General features: G+C 42.1%; 1 protein-coding gene and 1 long non-coding RNA gene across 2 annotated transcripts in view; one reads left to right on the top strand and one right to left on the bottom strand.

Annotated features, from left to right (window-relative positions):
• Positions 1–2,126: 2,126 nt before the first annotated feature.
• On the bottom strand, positions 2,127–5,810 carry LOC310725770. The gene is made up of 3 exons (XR_014533500.1): positions 5,707–5,810; positions 3,871–4,133; positions 2,127–3,763 (listed from the first exon to the last, which is right to left on the bottom strand). It is a non-coding gene; the product is annotated as an uncharacterized lncRNA (long non-coding RNA).
• A 54-nt stretch (positions 5,811–5,864) lies between these two features.
• agap3 (ArfGAP with GTPase domain, ankyrin repeat and PH domain 3) overlaps positions 5,865–21,167 on the top strand; it is a 116,823-nt gene continuing 101,520 nt past the window's right edge. Inside the window, exon 1 of the mRNA XM_083536135.1 lies at positions 5,865–6,808. Within this exon, the coding sequence (XP_083392261.1) occupies positions 6,439–6,808 (370 nt within the window). The 5' untranslated portion in view covers positions 5,865–6,438. The remainder of the gene's footprint in view (positions 6,809–21,167) is intronic.

The raw sequence follows: 21,167 nt of genomic DNA on the forward strand, positions 1-21,167 counted from the left end.
CCAATGATCAGTAAGTTTTCATTGACAAACTATACCTCCCTTTTTCCGGTTTGTCTGACTTGTCGTTGTGTTTTCGGATTTGTTATTTTGTTTTTGGATTTGTTATTTTGTTTTCGAATTTTTTCATGTTTTCTAATTTGTTATTTTGTTTTCAAATTTGTTAATTTGTTTTTGGATTTGTTCATTTGTTTTCCAATTTGTTATTTTGTTCTCGGATTTGTTAATTTGTTTTCTAATTTGTTAATTTGTTTTTGGATTTGTTAATTTGTTTTTGGATTTGTTATTTTGTTTTCAGATTTGTTATTTTGTTTTCGGATTTGTTTATTTGGTTTCAAATTTGTTATTTTGTTTTAGGATTTGTTAATTTGTTTTTGGATTTGTTATTTTGTTTTTGGATATGTTATTTTGTTTTCTAATTTGTTATTGTTTTCAAATGAGTTGTTTTGTTTTCGGATTTGTTATTTTGTTTTCGGATTTGTTATTTTGTTTTCTAATTTGTTATTTTGTTTTCGAATTTGTTATTGTTTTCAAATGAGTTGTTTTGTTTTCGGATTTGTTATTTTGTTTTCGAATTTGTTATTTTGTTTTCCAATTTGTTATTTTGTTTTTGGATTTGTTCATTTGTTTTTGGATTTGTTTATTTGGTTTTGAATTTGTTATTTGGTTTTCTAATTTGTTATTTTGTTTTCTAATTTGTTATTTTGTTTTCAGATTTGTTATTTTGTTTTCGGATTTGTTAATTTGTTTTTGGATTTGTTATTTTGTTTTCGAATTTGTTAATTTGTTTTGAAATTAGTTGTTTTGTTTTCGGATTTGTTCATTTGTTTTTCGAATTTGTTATTTTGTTTTCAGATTTGTTATTTTGTTTTCGAATTTTTTTATTTTGTTTTTGGATTTGTTCATTTGTTTTTGGATTTGTTTATTTGGTTTTGAATTTGTTATTTGGTTTTCTAATTTGTTAATTTGTTTTCTAATTTGTTTTCTAATTTGTTATTTTGTTTTTGGATTTGTTCATTTGTTTTCGAATTTGTTAATGTTTTCTAATTAGTTCATTTGTTTTCGAATTTGTTATTTTGTTATCGGAGATGTTAATTTGTTTTTGGATTTGTTATTTTGTTTTCGAATTTGTTAATTTGTTTTCAAATTAGTTGTTTTGTTTTCGGATTTGTTCATTTGTTTTCGAATTTGTTATTTTGTTTTCCGATTTGTTGTTTTGTTTTTGCATTTGTTATTTTGTTTTCCAATTTGTTATTTTGGTTTTGCACTTCTCGGCCACCGTAACTTAGTGTACAACTGCGCTCTACTACACCCAAGGAACTTGATGATAGTGTGACAAGTGAGAAAGTACGGTGCCCATATCGTTTAGAATGTGATGCAGTGGCTACGTGGGGGGGGGGGGGGACTGCAAGAAAATACAGTGAAGTGCCAAATCTTAGTAAAAATGCACAGGTGGCCGGCCTTGAAATGGAAAAGTGTTACAGTGATACACCTCCTTAAAGGTTCTCAGCAGGTGCCCTCAATATGCTCTTGCATTAAAAAATTTTTTTATCCCTCTGTGTCCCCTACCCCTGGGCATTAGCAACTCCATCTGGCTTCTTTCTTCAATAAGTGCACTTTATTTTTTTTTAGGTGATATTGTGGTAAAATCCCAGAATTTGTCAGCTGACCCCTGAGGCGCAACTCACCCCTGAATGCCCCTGAAGGTGAGCCGTTCCAGGTGGTGTTTGATTCGGGCTGGATGATGGCCATCTGATTCTCAGACCAGCTGTTCCTCCCCCACTGGGGACACACCCAGAAGGGTGGATGTCATTACATGACCTAGAGACCTACTGCAGACCCGTATTGTATCCGAAGAACCTCTTGCCATCTTTATAGAGCCATGCTGTTACAGGGGGGTCGAGCTGTCAAGCTGCATTTAGGGGTTACAGTGCTTTTTTGATGGCAAAGGGGGTGTTGCTTTTCAGGGGCTTTATACCATGAAGGAATGACCATTCATAGCTAGAGGAACTACTACTTCTTGCATACCTACTCTAATATATACATTCTACTTGTTATCCTCGGTCGTCCATGTTTTTTCAAAATAAACATCTCAAGCTAATATGTTATATATGTAAATATTCATATAATTCATTTAATATATTGACAGACACTTCCACTTTCTTATGTCTCGTTATTACTTTTCTCTCCTCTTTCTTCATTTTATATTGTTTAATGTTTAATATTGCTGTAGGTTGCCTGTAGCCTCACTTGAGAATTTCATTGTACAAACTGCCACTGAAATCTCTATGATGATTGCACAATCCAACCTGCAGGGGGTGCTATTCCAATTTCTTTCCAGTGCGAAAAACTGAAGTCGCCCTTTGTTTAAATCTGAGACTATTAAAATACCACTTGTTGCAACTATGATCGGACAAGTCGGGGGGAAAAAAATTGTCAGTTAAATGAATCTGACCTCCCCACTGAGGGTTAAGGGCCTTGCTCAGGGGCCCCCAAGTGTGGCAGCTTGGTGATTTCCGCCTGACCTGTAACCCTAACCTTAACCACTGAGCTAACACCTCCCCACACTGTAGCCAGATTGAAATCTGATTAAGCGTCTCAATCTGATCGCCAGGGCTCCAATGTTTTTACCCCCCCGTGAACGTTCTGCTTGATGGTATCTCCGGAACGCATTTTAATGCTCGTCTGCATTCCAGGTTTGAACCTGGAATGCTTGACGGAAATACATTTGGAAACGCACCACTGTACAGATAAACTTCCAGACCACCAACTAGCAAAGCGCATCAGTCGCAAACTGCTCAAGTTCGAATCTATTTGTGGGGATTGAATAGCTGTTTTTCTTTAACGGCTGACAAAGTAGAAATTTCTTTGGTCCCAGATACATTTACGAGGACATTTACAAGATGGACTTCCCATTAAAAGCTGCACTTTGTGAGAAAAGGTCAGCAGAAACAGCTTTTTCATGAAATTCCCAGGGTTTTCCTGAAGGGGGCGCTAATGCAAATGCTGGGAAAACCCGGGTCGGACGATATTTTTGTCATTTTATGAGGTTAATATTGATGCTTCTGCTATAGAGAGGAACTTAGCATATCTCCCCGAACATTTCCTTTCGCCAAATGCTATGCGATTATGCAGATCCGATCCTTTGTTTGGTTTCGTTCCCCTGCTTTTTTTGGATCTCGGTTTCCTGTTGCTGTTCCTTTTCCATGGCTTCCTCGGTGAGGAGTTTATTCTTGCTCTAATTACACTATGTCTGCCGTCAAGACAATGGAGCTGAATTTATTTGTGCGTTGTCCCAGTTGCTATTTCGCCTCGCCTTCACCAGAGACGGAAAACCAGGGCCTGCTTGACCGGCCACAAGGAACTCGGGTGAGGACTCTCCTGGAAGGGGCTCAGAAATGATCCCTGTCTGTGTGTCACTTTGTTATACTGCGTTTCTTTACAGTATTAATGGTTTCTAGAGCCGTGGCTTCGTAATGGCAGGATTAAGAGGTGGATTGGTTCAGGTAGGACACCACCGAAGGTCTAATGGTGAGATGGACGGCCCGCTACGAGATACCTGTCCACATCCAGACCGGAAACTCGGCACCATACTTCTAATCGGTCAGTTTTTCAAATGATACCAGTAGAGACCCACACAGAGAGAGGGAACCGAGCAGCTGGTGAACGAGCTCAAGCGTGCCAATAGGAAAACCCTGCCGATCATATACTTCCCCCTCGCGCCCAAGGAGCTGCCCGTCCTGCAGCCTTGTGCCAGAGGGACCATCTGTTAGGATAAAAAGGGACATGGAAATACACACACACATAATACTGTACACAAATTCTTTAAACCCATTGAAAAAAAAAAAAACCCTGAGAAATGCCCGTTCACACCAAAAGTATTCGGACACCCCTTCACTTTCCGTATCTGGTTCTTCACACTTCTCAAACACCCTGAGATATACGAAAAAAAACGACGGTTGCCATGAAGGTCGGAGCAGAAGATCTCGAGATCCAGGTTGAGGAGGTCGGAACTTTGATCTTGCATGCAGGAGGATTTGGAACGCTGAATGTAGGTGAGACTTCCTCGCCAAAACCCATGCGGTATTCCTGATCCCAGGAATGCTCTTCGATCATCTCCAGAGCCAGTGGAAAGCCTTCCTAGAAGAGTGGAGGAATAAAAATATGGGGGTTCAAGAAATGTGCAGGTGTGATGAAGGTCAATGAACAGAATGAAAAATCATGAAAAGATAGATAGATAGATAGATAGATAGATAGATAGATAGATAGATAGATAGATAGATAGATAGATAGATAGATAGATAGATAGATAGATAGATAGATAGATAGATAGATAGATAGATAGATAGATAGATAGACTACTATTACTAATGTTCTACATGCAGTCCACGTTCTTCACAAACCTCGTTTCAGAAGCTTCACCAGCAGATGGAAACAAAATACTTTCAAACAAAGCCACGGTGTGTTTCTCTGAACTGCCACCGGAGGCGCTGTTTCACCGTTTATATAATGTGTTATGTGAATTGAATAGAGAATTTGGATGTGTGTGTGTGTGTGTGTGTGTGTGTGTGTGTGTGTGTGTGTGTGTGTGTGTGTTTAGCATTTGATGTTAGCATTATTCATTTTAGCAGAATCGTTTCATTTCACACACTTTTTGGTGATTCCTGGTCACGTGACCCGAAACGGCGACGTTCAATACTCGCGTTATGTACTCATGTCGTTCTAACGGCCTGAAGCTAAACCTCATCTGAAAGGTCTGAAAAGGTGTGTAAGTGGTCTAGCGTTTTTTGCGAATGGCGAACGCTGCAGCGTTCCGAGCGGAAAAATCATACAAGGTTTTTCGATCGCATTCGTCGTGGAGACACGCGTCTTCACGTCTATCGCACGTGTAACACCTCATCGATATGTTCATCTTTTGCGAATATTTCTGATAGAGACGCTAGGATTAGCGTGGTGGGTTTGGCGTTACACGACGGAGATTAGCAAAACAAAAAAGTCGGCTTTCCAGTTCGAATTCAGACAAAAAAAACAACAAAAAAACCCCAGAATTGTGTCCCGGAAAAACCGCTCGAACAGCGACTCAGCTAGCACGTCGGCGAGCTAGCGTGATGATACGCTGCATGTTCTCCCAGCAGCCACTTCACACCCAGAGTTATCCCTCGATCGGTGTACGGAAGTCGTAATCGGAGCTTCCTTCCTTTGCACGCGTCGTCGACGGAACACACACACACCGAGGCGTTTGAGGAAGGTCGATTGAGATCGAGATCGCGAACGGGTAAACAAGTGTCACACACATTCACTGAAGAACATGTCACGGTCCTCCGGGGCGTCCTATAAGGTTTCAGGGTGGTCTAAAGAGTGGGCTTGAGACAAAACGATCACCTTGGGGTCCTTTAAGGAACTTATGTGAAGGACCAGGCTATGGAATGGTGGAGTTATAATTTTTTTTGGATGAGTTTGTGTGTGTGTGTGTGTGTGTGTGTGTGTGTGTGTGTGTGTGTGTGTGAGAGAGAGAGAGAGAGAGAGAGAGAGAGAGAGAGAGAGAGAGAGAGAGAGAGAGAGATCTAAGACAGCACTGAGTTCTAACAAAGTGCTGGACAGGTCCATCAAGAAATCAAGCAGGCAGAAATCCTTGTCGTGTGTGTGTGTGTGTGTGTGTGTGTGTGTGTGTGTGTGTGTGTGTGTGTGTTTGCCCTCTCAGATACACACCTCGCACGGTTGCATAATAATAATACGACCGGGAATCAGAGACTCGATGGGGCTTAATCTCTCCGTCCAATCGCGTTGCGCCCTCCCTCTTTCCCTCCATCCATCCCTCCCTCAATCCCTCCATCCATCCAAATGCGTGCTTAGCGATTGCGCGCTTTGTGACGTCACTATGCGAGGAGGCGGGCACGCTGGGCGGAGCTTCTCGGATCCAAAGAGAGAAAAAAAAGGGATTGAGAGAAAGAGAGAGAGAGAGAGAGAGAGAGAGAGAGAGAGAGAAAGGGATTTATGAGGCTTTATGATTTCTCCAGCGCTCAAACGCCGCAGTCAGTGGACCCGTGCGCGTTCCTGGTAACACGGTCTCTTTGTGCGCAAAAAGGCGTGTCGTGGTGGGTCACGCGTCCGTGTTAGTGGAGAAGGACAATACGCGTTAGAATAGAAGAAGTGGGGGGGCGGGGGGAAGAGAGAGACAGAGAGAAAGAGAGAGAGAGCAAGAGAGAGAGAGAGAGGGCGATCAAGAAGGAACCCGGAGGAACAATGCGTGCGCATCCCGGTTCGGACGTATGAAGCGCGGAATGCTGCTGTTGATGCGTCAGGATCCCCGCGCCGCATAGCGCTCCGTTCCAGCCCAAGTTCTCCCACCTACCGAACGCGTGAAGCTCTTCCTCATCCTCCTCCTCCTCCTCCTCCTCCTCCTCCTCCTCTTTATCCTCCTCCTCCTTCTCGTCCTCCGCGATGAATTACCAGTCGAGTGTCCCGGTGTCGGGCATCTCACCGCCGTCGCAGCCTTCCATCCCCGCTCCGGGCGCGGTTCCGGCTCCGGTGCCGGTTCCCGTGACTCAGCCCATGGCGTCCCAGTTCGGCTCGGGCTCGTCAGGCAGCTCCGGCCCGGGTCAGTTCGGCTCGGGGACAGCGTCGGGCCCCGCCGCGCAGTCCAGCGCTTCGGGCTCGCAGTTCGTGCTGTCCAACTCGGCAGCGATCCGCGCCGAGATCCACCGCTTCGAATCGGTGCACCCGAACATCTACGCCATCTACGACCTGATCGAGCGCATCGACGACCTCGCGCTGCAGAACCAGATCCGCGAGCACGTCATCTCCATCGAAGGTGAGCACGATTGTTTATTTACTAACATTTGTTGATCGATCCATTTATTTGTTTGGTCAATGTGCATGTCCAAAAACACCACCCACGGAACCCGAAGCCCTCCTAATGACGACGACGACGACGACGATGATGATGATGATCCAGGCACCAAAATCATCATCATATTCCATCAGATTTCCTTTTTTATAACATTCACGTGTTGGTGTGTAGGTTTGGTCGATACACCAAAGTATCGCGATTAAATTCACGATAATTGGAATATCGTCATGCAATATTGGTAAAAAATGTATTTATTTATTTTTAAACCAAAATGCAAAATTCGTTATAATGAGGTGTTCCTTTTCAGCTTCAAGAATATTGTGGTACACACACACACACACACACACACACACACACACACACACACACACACAATTATTTATTTATTTATTTATACATTTTCTCTTTAGTAAAAGTTCAGTTCGCATATTTCAGTTCGAAACAATTCCTCGTTTCCGAACCTTTCGCGCTCGCGATTCTTTCCCTCATTTCTCGTTTATGCGAAAGAAAGAAAAATCGAGATCGTTACCATGTCCGGCCGATCTTCCACCGAAAGCTGGCATGATTTCCAGCACGTCGATGGAACTTACGCGATTATAAACGATCGTCCTTTTACGTATCTCCGCCCCGAGTGGTCGTATTTGTTATTATCGCGACTAAGTGCTGGATAGGCCACGCCCATCGATGCTGTCGTCTAAAGATATCGCCAGGGATGACAACTTACTACGTGGCTAGAAGCTAAAAATTGTGTTACCGTTTCATAGCTATAGATAGTCGTAAAAAACGAACCTTTGTGTAAATTGGTTTCGGTTTCCACGTTCTAGGTTCAGCCTAGAGGGTGAAGTAGCTACTGTTTATTCACGACACATACACGTTTCTGACAAAGCGTTGAAACGGGGACTAGGTTCAATCGGGAACTGAAAAAACGTCGGACCACAATCATCTCTTGTTGGTTTGCGTTTTTTTTCCCCCACATATAACTGAGCTGGTGAAGGTTGAAAGACGGTATTGATTAGCTTCTGGAGGTGGCGCTAGGGAGATGTATGATTTGGGTTTATCAGTGATGATTCTGGAGCCTCCTTTTTTTTTTTCTTTGGAGGTCTTTATAAAGAGCTCAGGTTCCGCTATGAACCTCAACCAAAAAGTGTGTGTTGTATGTTTTTCGTATGTAAGGAATGAAAGTCCCCCTAAAACGAATCTGGGTTTTTTTGTACAAATATGATGTTGGATTTCTACAACTTTCCCGGTCTTTTCAACTTTCATACAGTGAAGTTCTCACGTTTACGTTTCTCCTAGCAGCCTGGAATTAGAGCACAGATTTTTTTTTATAGTAATCCACTTATATAACCCCCCCCCCCCCCCCCCATATACTCTACACCTTCACTTAATACTGCACCCAAATCTACTGTACACCCTGCATATACATCACACTCTCATCTATACCTACACCCACATACAGCCCCTGTATACACTCTCCAATGTACCCCACACCCCCATTTATACCCCCCCCTCATATACACTCCTACATCCACCTTTATCTATATACACCTCTATATACACCTTTAACCATATACACCCCAAATACACCTCTATATATACACCACACCACAATATACCTCTTACCCCAAATACACCTCTACAGATGCACCATACCATAATATACAACTCTATATACACACCACACCATAATATACACCTCTATATACACACCACCCCATAATATACACCTCTATATACACACCACCCCATAATATACACCTCTATATACACACCACCCCATAATATACACCTCTATATACACACCACCCCATTATATACACCTCTATATACACACGACACTATAATATACACCTCTATATACACACCACACTATTATATACACCTCTATATACACACCACACCATAATATACACCTCTATATACACACCACACTATTATATACACCTCTATATACACACGACACTATAATATACACATCTATATACACACCACACCATAATATACACCTCTATATACACACCACCCCATAATATACACCTCTATATACACACCACCCCATTATATACACCTCTATATACACACGACACTATAATATACACCTCTATATACACACCACACTATTATATACACCTCTATATACACACCACACCATAATATACACCTCTATATACACACCACACTATTATATACACCTCTATATACACACGACACTATAATATACACCTCTATATACACACCACACCATAATATACACCTCTATATACACACGACACCATAATATACACCTCTATATACACACCACACCATTATATACACACCACCCCATAATATACACCTCTATATACACACCACCCCATAATATACACCTCTATATACACAACACCCCATTATATACACCTCTATATACACACGACACTATAATATACACCTCTATATACACACCACACTATTATATACACCTCTATATACACACCACACCATAATATACACCTCTATATACACACCACACTATTATATACACCTCTATATACACACGACACTATAATATACACCTCTATATACACACCACACCATAATATACACCTCTATATACACACGACACCATAATATACACCTCTATATACACACCACACCATTATATACACACCACCCCATAATATACACCTCTATATACACACCACCCCATAATATACACCTCTATATACACACCACACCATAATATACACCTCTATATACACACCACCCCATAATATACACCTCTATATACACACCACACCATAATATACACCTCTATATACACACCACCCCATAATATACACCTCTATATACACACCACCCCATAATATACACCTCTATATACACACCACACCATAATATACACCTCTATATACACACCACACTATTATATACACCTCTATATACACACCACACCATAATATACACCTCTATATACACACCACCCCATAATATACACCTCTATATACACACCACCCCATAATATACACCTCTATATACACACCACACCATAATATACACCTCTATATACACACCACCCCATAATATACACCTATATATACACACCACCCCATAATATACACCTCTATATACACACCACCCCATAATATACACCTCTATATACACACACCACACCATAATATACACCTCTATATACACACCACCCCATAATATACACCTCTATACACACACCACACCATAATATACACCTCTATATACACACCACACTATAATATACACCTCTATATACACACACCACACCATAATATACACCTCTATATACACACCACCCCATAATATACACCACTATATACACACCACCCCATAATATACACCTCTATATACACACCACCCCATAATATACACCTCTATATACACACCACCCCATAATATACACCTCTATATACACACCACCCCATAATATACACCTCTATATACACACCACCCCATAATATACACCTCTATATACACACCACACCATAATATACACCTCTATATACACACCACCCCATAATATACACCTCTATATACACACCACCCCATAATATACACCTCTATATACACACCACACCATAATATACACCTCTATATACACACCACCCCATAATATACACCTCTATATACACACCACACCATAATATACACCTCTATATACACACCACCCCATAATATACACCTCTATATACACACCACCCCATAATATACACCTCTATATACACACCACCCCATAATATACACCTCTATATACACACCACACCATAATATACACCTCTATATACACACCACCCCATAATATACACCTATATATACACACCACCCCATAATATACACCTCTATATACACACACCACACCATAATATACACCTCTATATACACACCACCCCATAATATACACCACTATATACACACCACACCATAATATACACCTCTATATACACACACAACACCATAATACACACCTCTATATACACACCACACCATAATATACACCTCTATATACACACCACACCATAATATACACCCCTATATACACACCACACCATATTATACACCCCTATATACACACCACACCATATTATACACCCCTATATACACACCACCCCATAATATACACCTCTATATACACACCACACCATATTATACACCCCTATTATACACACCACCCCATAATATACACCTCTATATACACACCACACCATATTATACACCTCTATATACACACCACACCATAATATACACCTCTATATTCACACCACCCCATAATATACACCTCTATATACACACACCACACCATAATATACACCTCTATATACACACACCACACCATAATATACACCTCTATACACACACCACCCCATAATATACACCTCTATATACACACCACCCCATAATATACACCTCTATATACACACCACCCCATAATATACACCTCTATATACACACCACCCCATAATATACACCTCTATATACACACCACACCATAATATACACCTCTATATACACACCACCCCATAATATACACCTATATATACACACCACCCCATAATATACACCTCTATATACACACCACCCCATAATATACACCTCTATATACACACACCACACCATAATATACACCTCTATATACACACACCACACCATAATATACACCTCTATATACACACCACCCCATAATATACACCTCTATACACACACCACACCATAATATACACCTCTATATACACACCACACTATAATATACACCTCTATATACACACACCACACCATAATATACACCTCTATATACACACCACCCCATAATATACACCTCTATATACACACCACACCATAATATACACCTCTATATACACACACAACACCATAATACACACCTCTATATACACACCACACCATAATATACACCTCTATATACACACCACACCATAATATACACCCCTATATACACACCACACCATATTATACACCCCTATATACACACCACACCATATTATACACCCCTATATACACACCACCCCATAATATACACCTCTATATACACACCACACCATATTATACACCCCTATTATACACACCACCCCATAATATACACCTCTATATACACACCACACCATATTATACACCTCTATATACACACCACACCATAATATACACCTCTATATTCACACCACCCCATAATATACACCTCTATATACACACACCACACCATAATATACACCTCTATATACACACCACACCATAATATACACCTCTATATACACACCACACCAATATATACACCTCTATATACACACCATAATATACACCTCTATATACACACCACACCATAATATACACCTCTATATTCACACCACCCCATAATATACACCTCTATATACACACACCACACCATAATATACACCTCTATATACACACCACACCATAATATACACCTCTATATATACACCTCTATATACACACCACACTATAATATACACCTCTATATACACATTTCCCAATATACAACCTCCAATATACACTACACCCCCATATACACCCTTTTTCATATGCACCTCTACATACATCACACCCCTAAAAACACCTTTATCCATACACACTCAATATACACCTTCCCCCATATACACCCCAATATACACCCCCCTCCCCCTCTTACCCCAACAATATCATTGATCCACATGTGCACTTAATATACACACCATGCTGTACATGTCATTACAGAAATGTATTTTCGGTGTCTCCGATGCATTTCGCTGAAGTGTTTAAACTTTAGCGCTAGCGCCATATTCGCACAGTCGCTGACGTCTCCGATCCCATCACACACCCCGCTCCTTTGATCGTTTCTGTACACGCGTTCGGAAAAAAGACGCCAACCCCTGCCGCGTTCTCCTGTGGCTCCGAGCTGCCACTTACTGCGTCAGAGACGAGAACGAGTTCGACACGAGAACCTATGCAGCACTGTTCACTGCAGCAAAGCTCGTTGAGCTGTTACAGGCCGTGTGTGTATGAGTGTGTGTGCTTGCACTAAACCACCCACCCACCTGTGCGCCTGGACTGCAGAGTTTTGCGGCGCTTCTGCATTAAAGCACACTGCTGCCTGTTGCTTAGGAACCAACGGCTCGTAGTTTTGCCTGAAGGCTAGACGAGAAGGGGAATTTAAAAGAAAGGAAAAGAAAAGGGGAATAAGGGAACAACTCGAATGCGGTTGCATGGCTCGGTCGGACGTTCTCTCAGAGACCCAGAAATTTGGGAGAACAAGGGCTTAGTGTAGCGTAGCTGAACATGACGTGTACAGGTCGGATTAGCAAAACTAAATGGTTTTGTCTCACGGAGGCAGTTTGAAACCCCCCCAATCCGAGCCATCAGGAGGATTTTCTTAAACAAATATGTGTGTTAGACACTGCAATGGTGTTTCTTCCCCTTAGCGGAGATGCTAACATACACGCACATGTTGTTCTAAGAAAACCGGGTTTGGCAACGGTTCGCCACTTAGCTGGGAAAAATTCGAACCAGGTTCTGGGTAAAAAGCTAGTGTTACACTGCAGCGTATTGAACTCGCCGATGTGAATTGATCGCCCAATTCGTAGCATTCCGTTACATGTTTTATTTTTTTACAGATGCTTCAAATGCGTCCGAGTTTTGGGGACCGTGGGCGACTCCCATGTTTTTTGGGAGGATGAGGAAACCCGGGAAACACGATGGAAAGCAACAGGAACCAGGTTCCAGGGTTAAATATTCAACCCTGGAGTTGTGTTACCGTTTTTTTATACGTGTGTAGTGTGATGAACACGTAGCGGTAAACAGCAAACGTTTACTTCTAGTATTGCGGAATCCACGAATCGTTTCCAAAGTTCCTACTGCGCAAATCGGCCCACCCTCTCTACCCAAGACTATGAAATTGCCCCATGGTGCTTGCTTGCCCCTTGAATTAGCCCTGGTTTTAAAGATCTGACCACCACACGTGCCTCTTCTATAAAAGCCTTTTGTTGCATGTTTTTTCTATTCCTGGCCTTCCTGCCAATCACGACTCCAAAACCCCATTTACAATTATGCTAATGAGTCCAAAGTTAAACTCCATGGACCTGACCCTCGACCGTAATCTAGTTTCTGGAAAGGGGAGGAGGTTTGCGAGATTGTAGTTGGACACGCGAGGCGGTTCTTGCCGTCGCTTGGTGCCACAGAGGCGAGGATCCGATGCGATTCCCGGGGCGATGAAGAGAAAGTAGGGCATTGTCAGGGCAAAACAAAGGCGCTCTTTTTTAAATTAAAATTTGCCTGACAGGGCCGTTACGCCGCTCGTCGAGTGGCCTTTCTGCTTCGCCATGGGGATCAGAGGGTATTAGCACTAATTTGAAGGTGGTATTTGTCCAGCAATTAGTAGTTCTGCAAATATTACAGTAATGAAGGCTTGTGTGTTCTGATCCAGCAGTCATGTCCATTTCCTTTTCCTATTCTGATGAGTGTTGTAATGCACTTCACTTATAAGAACCTCAATGCGTCAAAGCATCCGATCGGGGAGGAGTTGCTGCCATTTCGCTAGTGATTTTCATATCAATGACTTCGAAAAATGTTGCAAAAAAAGCACAAGTTATTCAGCTTTCCTTGAGGTGCCCAGAAACATGCTGTAGCAGTAGGGTGGAGGCATCTGGAGCTGTATGCTGGAGATTTGGCGCAGAACGGCAGATGACGCAAAGTTTCTGGAGCTCAGGGAAGAAGTGCCGGATAGGCATCTGGAGCGGTGTGCCGGAGCTTTTCGTCAGAATCGGCAGGGCTGCTGAGCAACAGATGGCCAATGACATGAGAAAGAGGACTTTGGAGAGCTCGGCGCCAAACACGCCTGGAACCCTGGATCTCCTTGGCACGAAGACGAATGCATTCACATTTTTCGCTTTTTTTCTCTGTGTATACGAAGTGGCGGTCTTTGCAAACCTGATGACTGATTGATTTTGATTGGAGCTTCTGCTTGTGACCTTCTGAATTGTCTGTGATTGGCCAAAGTGGTCAAAAAATGAGCCTGTGTCTGTTGCTTGCTGGTTTCCCCAGAGGACCCCTCAGGACCCAGCGTGATCTTGAAAGAACGTCAAACACTGATTGGTACACTGTACCTGCGTTTAGCCGTGCTCTATTTATGGAAGCAAAATTTAACTACTCGATTCCAGTTATGGAAATGGGCCAAGGACTTTTAGGGATATTAAAGTTCCAGCGTTCAGTAGATACTTTCCTGCAGCCCACAGCAAAATAGAGTCATCTTTCTTTTTTTTTCCCTTTCGGATTGGATCAAATCGTTACCTCACATCCCGTCGCAAAACCTTGCCTCTTGTAATGGGTTTTCAAAATAGCAAAAGTAGGGATCATCTCAGGCAGAACGTAGAGACTGCAATGACGTTCGCGTTTTTCTGAAGGACCTTCTGATTCAGCTCCTGTTTAAAAAAAAACACCTCGTTGATTACCAGTCATCTAGTCAGTTTCGGTTTATATTGGTTTGTTTATTTCTAATCCTGTGATGCGAACCGCTTTGCTACGTGCTACTTTGGAATCAGGATATATAATTTTTCCTACGGAGGCGGTAGCTCAAAATCAGGGGGTCATGAGTTCAAAACCCCCGGCCTCATCAAGCTTGCACTGCGGAGCCCCTGAGCGAGGCCCTTATCCACTCCACTGCTCAGTTGAATAAAAGAGACTAATGTTCAACTAAGCAGTTGAGGGTTCTTGCTCAAGGACCCAGCAGTGGGAGTTTTGGTGGTGCTGAGATTTGAACTTATGACCACTTGACCCAAGCGCTACCACCTCCCCAGGAAGAATAAACTATCCCCTACCCCGATTCCAAAGACTAGCACGTAGCAACCGGTTAGCATCCTGGTCGAGGAATGGCTAATCTGCCCGATCTGATCACAGATGGGCAGATTGTATATATTAGAAAAAATGGGTTTAGTTTTCACAGTTTGCAGTTTCAGCACTAAAAATGTTCTCATCCGATTAATCAACAGACTGGACGGTAGAATATTCGATTGCTCCAATGAACGCTAGCTGCAGCCCGAGTTAAAACGCAATCTCGCTGTTTACATCACCGCTTCCTGTGTTTTCCGAAAGCATAGCAGAGCAGCGTGACCCCGTGGCAAAAAAAAAAAGCCGCCCCCACCTCCTCCTCTTCCGTTCCCGCCTTTTCTTCTCCTTTGTCTGTTCCACACACCGAGGACCATGTGGTCCTACTTTTGAGAGCCACGTGGGTTTCTCATTCGCCGGCATCTCTCGCATGACGTACTTTCGTTTGTTCTTCTGGAACAGGAGCAGAAATAACCGGAGAACAGATTTTCATTATACAGAAGTGTGTGTGCTCGAGTTTTCTATGCTGGCTTGCTTGACTGTTTTTTATCACCAGATGTTGATGTGCCAGATGCTTAAATATTTCTGTGGGTTAGGGGCCTTGCTCAAGGGCCCAGCAGTGGCAGTTAGGCGGTCCAATTCCGAAGTCAAATGCCTTAACCACTGAGCTTCAAAGTTGATCGATTATCTTTATGTTTTTGGTTTAGGAAAAATGTGGGGATGTCCGTTAAGCCAATCTGGCAACGCTTAAAAAAAACAAGACGTTGCATAAGAATTCTCTAATCTCTTGTCTTCAGAGTCTCACGTGGACCTCCTCAAGGACCTTTTTTCCCCCTCTCGAGTTTAAAAGGGCAGTTACTATGGCGACGACGGGAGACGAAGGTCATCCTGATGCCGCGGAGGAGACGCTTTTAAACGGCGACGGGTCCTGCTGTTCTTGCCCACCTTCATTATCTCCATGATAGTGGTGTTGAAGAACGCCGGTGGTTTGTTAGCGTCGATTTCTTCTCGGTTCATCTCAAGTGGTTTTTCTGTCCCCGGTGGTTATTATTTTCGAAAGCTAGCTGCATCTGTCACTTCGTATGTCAAGGCCAAAAGATAATGATGTCGGAGTGTTGATGAGACAATACGGAGACTGTGAGATAATCAAGGTGAAGACGCGATTCAATACGTTGAGGCCGTGAGTGAATACAAAGGGATATGAAATAATGTCTCAAGGCTGTGAGATGATTGAGGCTGCATGTTTGTTTAATGGATCTACAAGATTATATGCTTGAGATCAGCCCACGAGATGAGTTCTCATACAACACCTGGAGATAACGTGGCTGTGAGACCATCAGTCGAGAGTTAGGGATGGAACGAAAGAGAGATTGAGAGTGTGATGGTGATTGAGAGAGAGATGGAGATAAATGGTGAGGATGGTGAGAGAGTGATTAAGGAGAAGAGAAGCAGATGGATCTAGAGATATGGATGGAAAGAGAGATTGAAGGTGTGCTGTGAATGGAGAGAAATATGGAGATAGGGAGAGATCAGATGGAAAGAGAGCAAGATTGGGAGTGTGATGGTGATGGAGAGAAGGATGGATGGTGATTGTGATGGAGAGAGGGATGGAGGGAGAGAGAGTTTGAGAATGTGATGGTGATAGAGAGAGGGATAATGAGAAGAGAAGAAGATGGAGAGAGAGGGAGAAAGAGAGATGGAGAGACATGTGGAGGGAGAGCTGAAGATGGAGAGAATGATGGAGAGATTGAGAACGTGATGGTGATTAAGAAAGGAATGAAGAGAGATCAGGAGAAAAGAAGGAGATGGAGATGGAGAGAGTGATGGAAAGAGAGCAAGATTGAGAGTGTGATGCTGATAGCATGTGGAGGGAGAAGAGTTGAAGGTGGAAAAGAAAAGGAGGTGGAGATTGAGAGAGAGAGGAGAGCGGGACGGAGAGAACGAGAGATTGACCTGCGACCCACAGTTTCCAGAACCCCACGAAAATTAGACACAAATTTTTGATTTGTTTACTGTTTTTTGCGCTACGCACGCCGTTAGCGTATTAGCGCGTTAGCGTATTAGCCTATGCTAGGACAGCGATTGAGATTTTTCCCCAAACAAAAAATGTCCAGGTCACGTCCGTTATCCACGTCGCTTGTTGCTATGGAAACCAGGTACTAAGAAGAGATCGTTAACGTGAACCCGGTAGAAATGCGACCAATCGGGATGGAGCAGACGTCCTGATAATTGTGGAACGGACGGCGTGAAGGAAGGAGGAGATGGAGAACGTGCTCTAAAGAAGGATAGAAATAGTTGCGCGATCGGAGGAGGCTTTAATAATGTCATCACTTAAAATGACTCAATTCCCACCAGTACCCGACTATTTTCTTCCTTTCTTTTTCTTTTTTTTTTGTCTTTCCATCGCGGCGACGGAACAACCCGCGGAGGCTCGGACTCTCCGGAGCTCCTCCGCTAATGGAGTCGAATATAATGTGTGGTTTTCTGTGCGTGGACACGTGACGACTTAATCTCGTTAGGATGGACGGAATTCGATAAGTCGGCGTGGAGAAAAAAAGAAATGAAAAGAAAAGAAAGAACGTAACAGCGAGCGGCGATACTCGATTCTGCACTCGCGCTGAAAACAGGCCGGGAACGTGAGAGAGCTCTTCGGGTGAGATGCGGAAATCGGCCTGCGGAGCGACTGTGTGTGGGTGGAGTGAGTGGGTGAGAGAGAGGGGGAGAGAGAGAGAGAGAGAGAGAGAAAGATTGACAGATGTGGAGGGAGAGATGGATATAGAGAGAGGGATGTGGAGAGAGTGCGAGTGTAAGAGGGAAAGAGAGGGAGAAATTTAGAGCGAGATGGAGAAAGGGAGAACGAGAGAGAGATTCGGAGAGAGATAAGAGGGGGAAGGATGGGTAGAGAAAGAGATAGAGATGGAAAAAGAGAGAGATGGGGTGAGCGAGATTGAGAGAGAGGGAGACAAAAGATTGAGAGGAAAAGATTGGGAGAGAAGATGGAGAGAGACATGTGGAGGAAGAGAGGGAGATAGAGATCGAGAGAGAGGGATGAGGGATGGTGTGCTACATTGCTGTAGTTTTCCAGATCTCCTCCTGAGGGAGGACGAGGAGGAGCTGAGAGGGTCACTGAGATCTGAGAAGTTCTCCAGGATGAGATCCTGGTTGGTGTTGTGGTGCCTCCTGAAATCTAAAGTGTAGCATAATTTAGCTGAGGAACGGGCAAAAATCCCTCTGCAGCTCTTCTCACACACACACACACACACACACTACATGCTTCCGTAAATGTGTGTGTGTGTGTGTGTGAGAGAGTGTGTGTGCCGAGCTTCATTGAGAGATGGAGGCTCGGCGTGGGAGGGAAGTGAAGTGTTGTGTAACTGTAAGAATGAGGTAACGCGGTGCGAATCCTGAAATGCTCCCGGTGCCGTTGCGTAACGCCGTCGACCCGTTTCCGTGGTAACGCCTCATTCGCGCGGACTGGAATGCCGGACGCTCGCACGGCCCGAGGTCAAAATCGGCGGCGTACAACAGTTGTAATGGTACAACGTCGTAAATGGGGAACTAGCATTCCTCAGATCCGCTGCTAAGCGTTAGCTAGTCATACAGCTAGCGCTCGTATGCGCTACGAATGAGTTAATTCACGTGTTCTATTTACCACAGAATGAGACTCTAAAGCGCTCAACTCGCCAAAGCTAATCGCTTGTAGGCTAGCTAGCTGCCTACGACAAGGGCTAATCCCTCCAAACTCGTAAGCTGTAGCTCCAAAGGACACGTGGAATACAAAACCGCCGAAAGGATCGACGATCGTGCGTTTTGTCCGCTAGCATCGTCTCTAGGCTAACGCTAAGCGCTAACCAGTTAGCTCGACTTTTAAGTGAATTGGAGTTGTTTGTACGGGTCGGTTTCTTTCCCAGTATGTAGCGTAGCGGAGACAGATTCATCAGATTTCCTTTTGAACGCTGTGCCTCCAGTTAGCCTCAGTTTCCCGTCACACTTCCTCCCACACAGGGTTAAACTTTACTATTACTAGAACTATAACTAACACTAACTACCAGAACTACAACTATACCACATTATAACTAACCATCCCTCCACTGTAACTACTATAACTAATTATACTACAAGTATGACTTACTATAGCATAAGTAGAACTTTACTAGAACTAGAACTAATTATAACTAATACAACTATACAACAACTATAGCCATAAAATAACTATAACTATACATACCTAACATTTCCACAACTATAACTAACTATACAATAACTATAACCATACCACAACTATAACTAACTATACAATAACTATAACCATACCACAACTATAACTAACTCTACCTCAACTATAACTAACTATACAATAACTATAACCATACCACAACTATAACTAACTCTACCACAACTATAACTAACTATACAATAACTATAACCATACCACAACTATAACTAACTCTACCACAACTATAACTAACTATACAATAAATATAACTATACCACAACTATAACTAACTCTACCTCAACTATAACTAATTATACAATAACTATAACCATACCACAACTATAACTAACTCTACCACATCTATAACTAACTATACAATAACTATAACCATACCACAACTATAACTAACTCTACCACAACTATAACTAACTATACAATAACTAGAACTCTACCACATCTATAACTAATTATACAATAACTATAACCATACCACAACTATAACTAACTCTACCACAACTATAACTAACTATACAATAAATATAACTATACCACAACTATAACTAATTATACAATAACTATAACCATACCACAACTATAACTAACTCTACCTCAACTATAACTAACTATACAATAACTATAACCATACCACAACTATAACTAACTCTACCACAACTATAATTAACTATACAATAACTATAACCATATCACAACTATAACTAACTCTACCTCAACTATAACTAACTATACAATAAATATAACTCTACCACAACTATAACTAACTATACAATAACCATAACCATACCACAACTATAACTAACTCTACCACAACTATAACTAACTATACAATAAATATAACTCTACCACAACTATAACTAACTATACAATAACCATAACCATACCACAACTATAACTAACTCTACCACAACTATAACTAACTATACAATAAATATAACTCTACCACAACTATAACTAACTATACAATAACTATAACCATACCACAACTATAACTAACTCTACCACAACTATAATTAACTATACAATAACTATAACCATATCACAACTATAACTAACTCTACCTCAACTATAACTAACTATACAATAACCATAACCATACCACAACTATAACTAACTCTACCACAACTATAACTAACTATACAATAAATATAACTATACCACAACTATAACTAACTCTACCACAACTATAACTAACTATACAATAAATATAACTCTACCACAACTATAACTAACTATACAATAACTATAACCATACCA

This window comes from Silurus aristotelis (assembly GCF_946808225.1).
Source record: "Silurus aristotelis genome assembly, chromosome: 1".
Lineage (NCBI taxonomy): Eukaryota > Metazoa > Chordata > Actinopteri > Siluriformes > Siluridae > Silurus > Silurus aristotelis.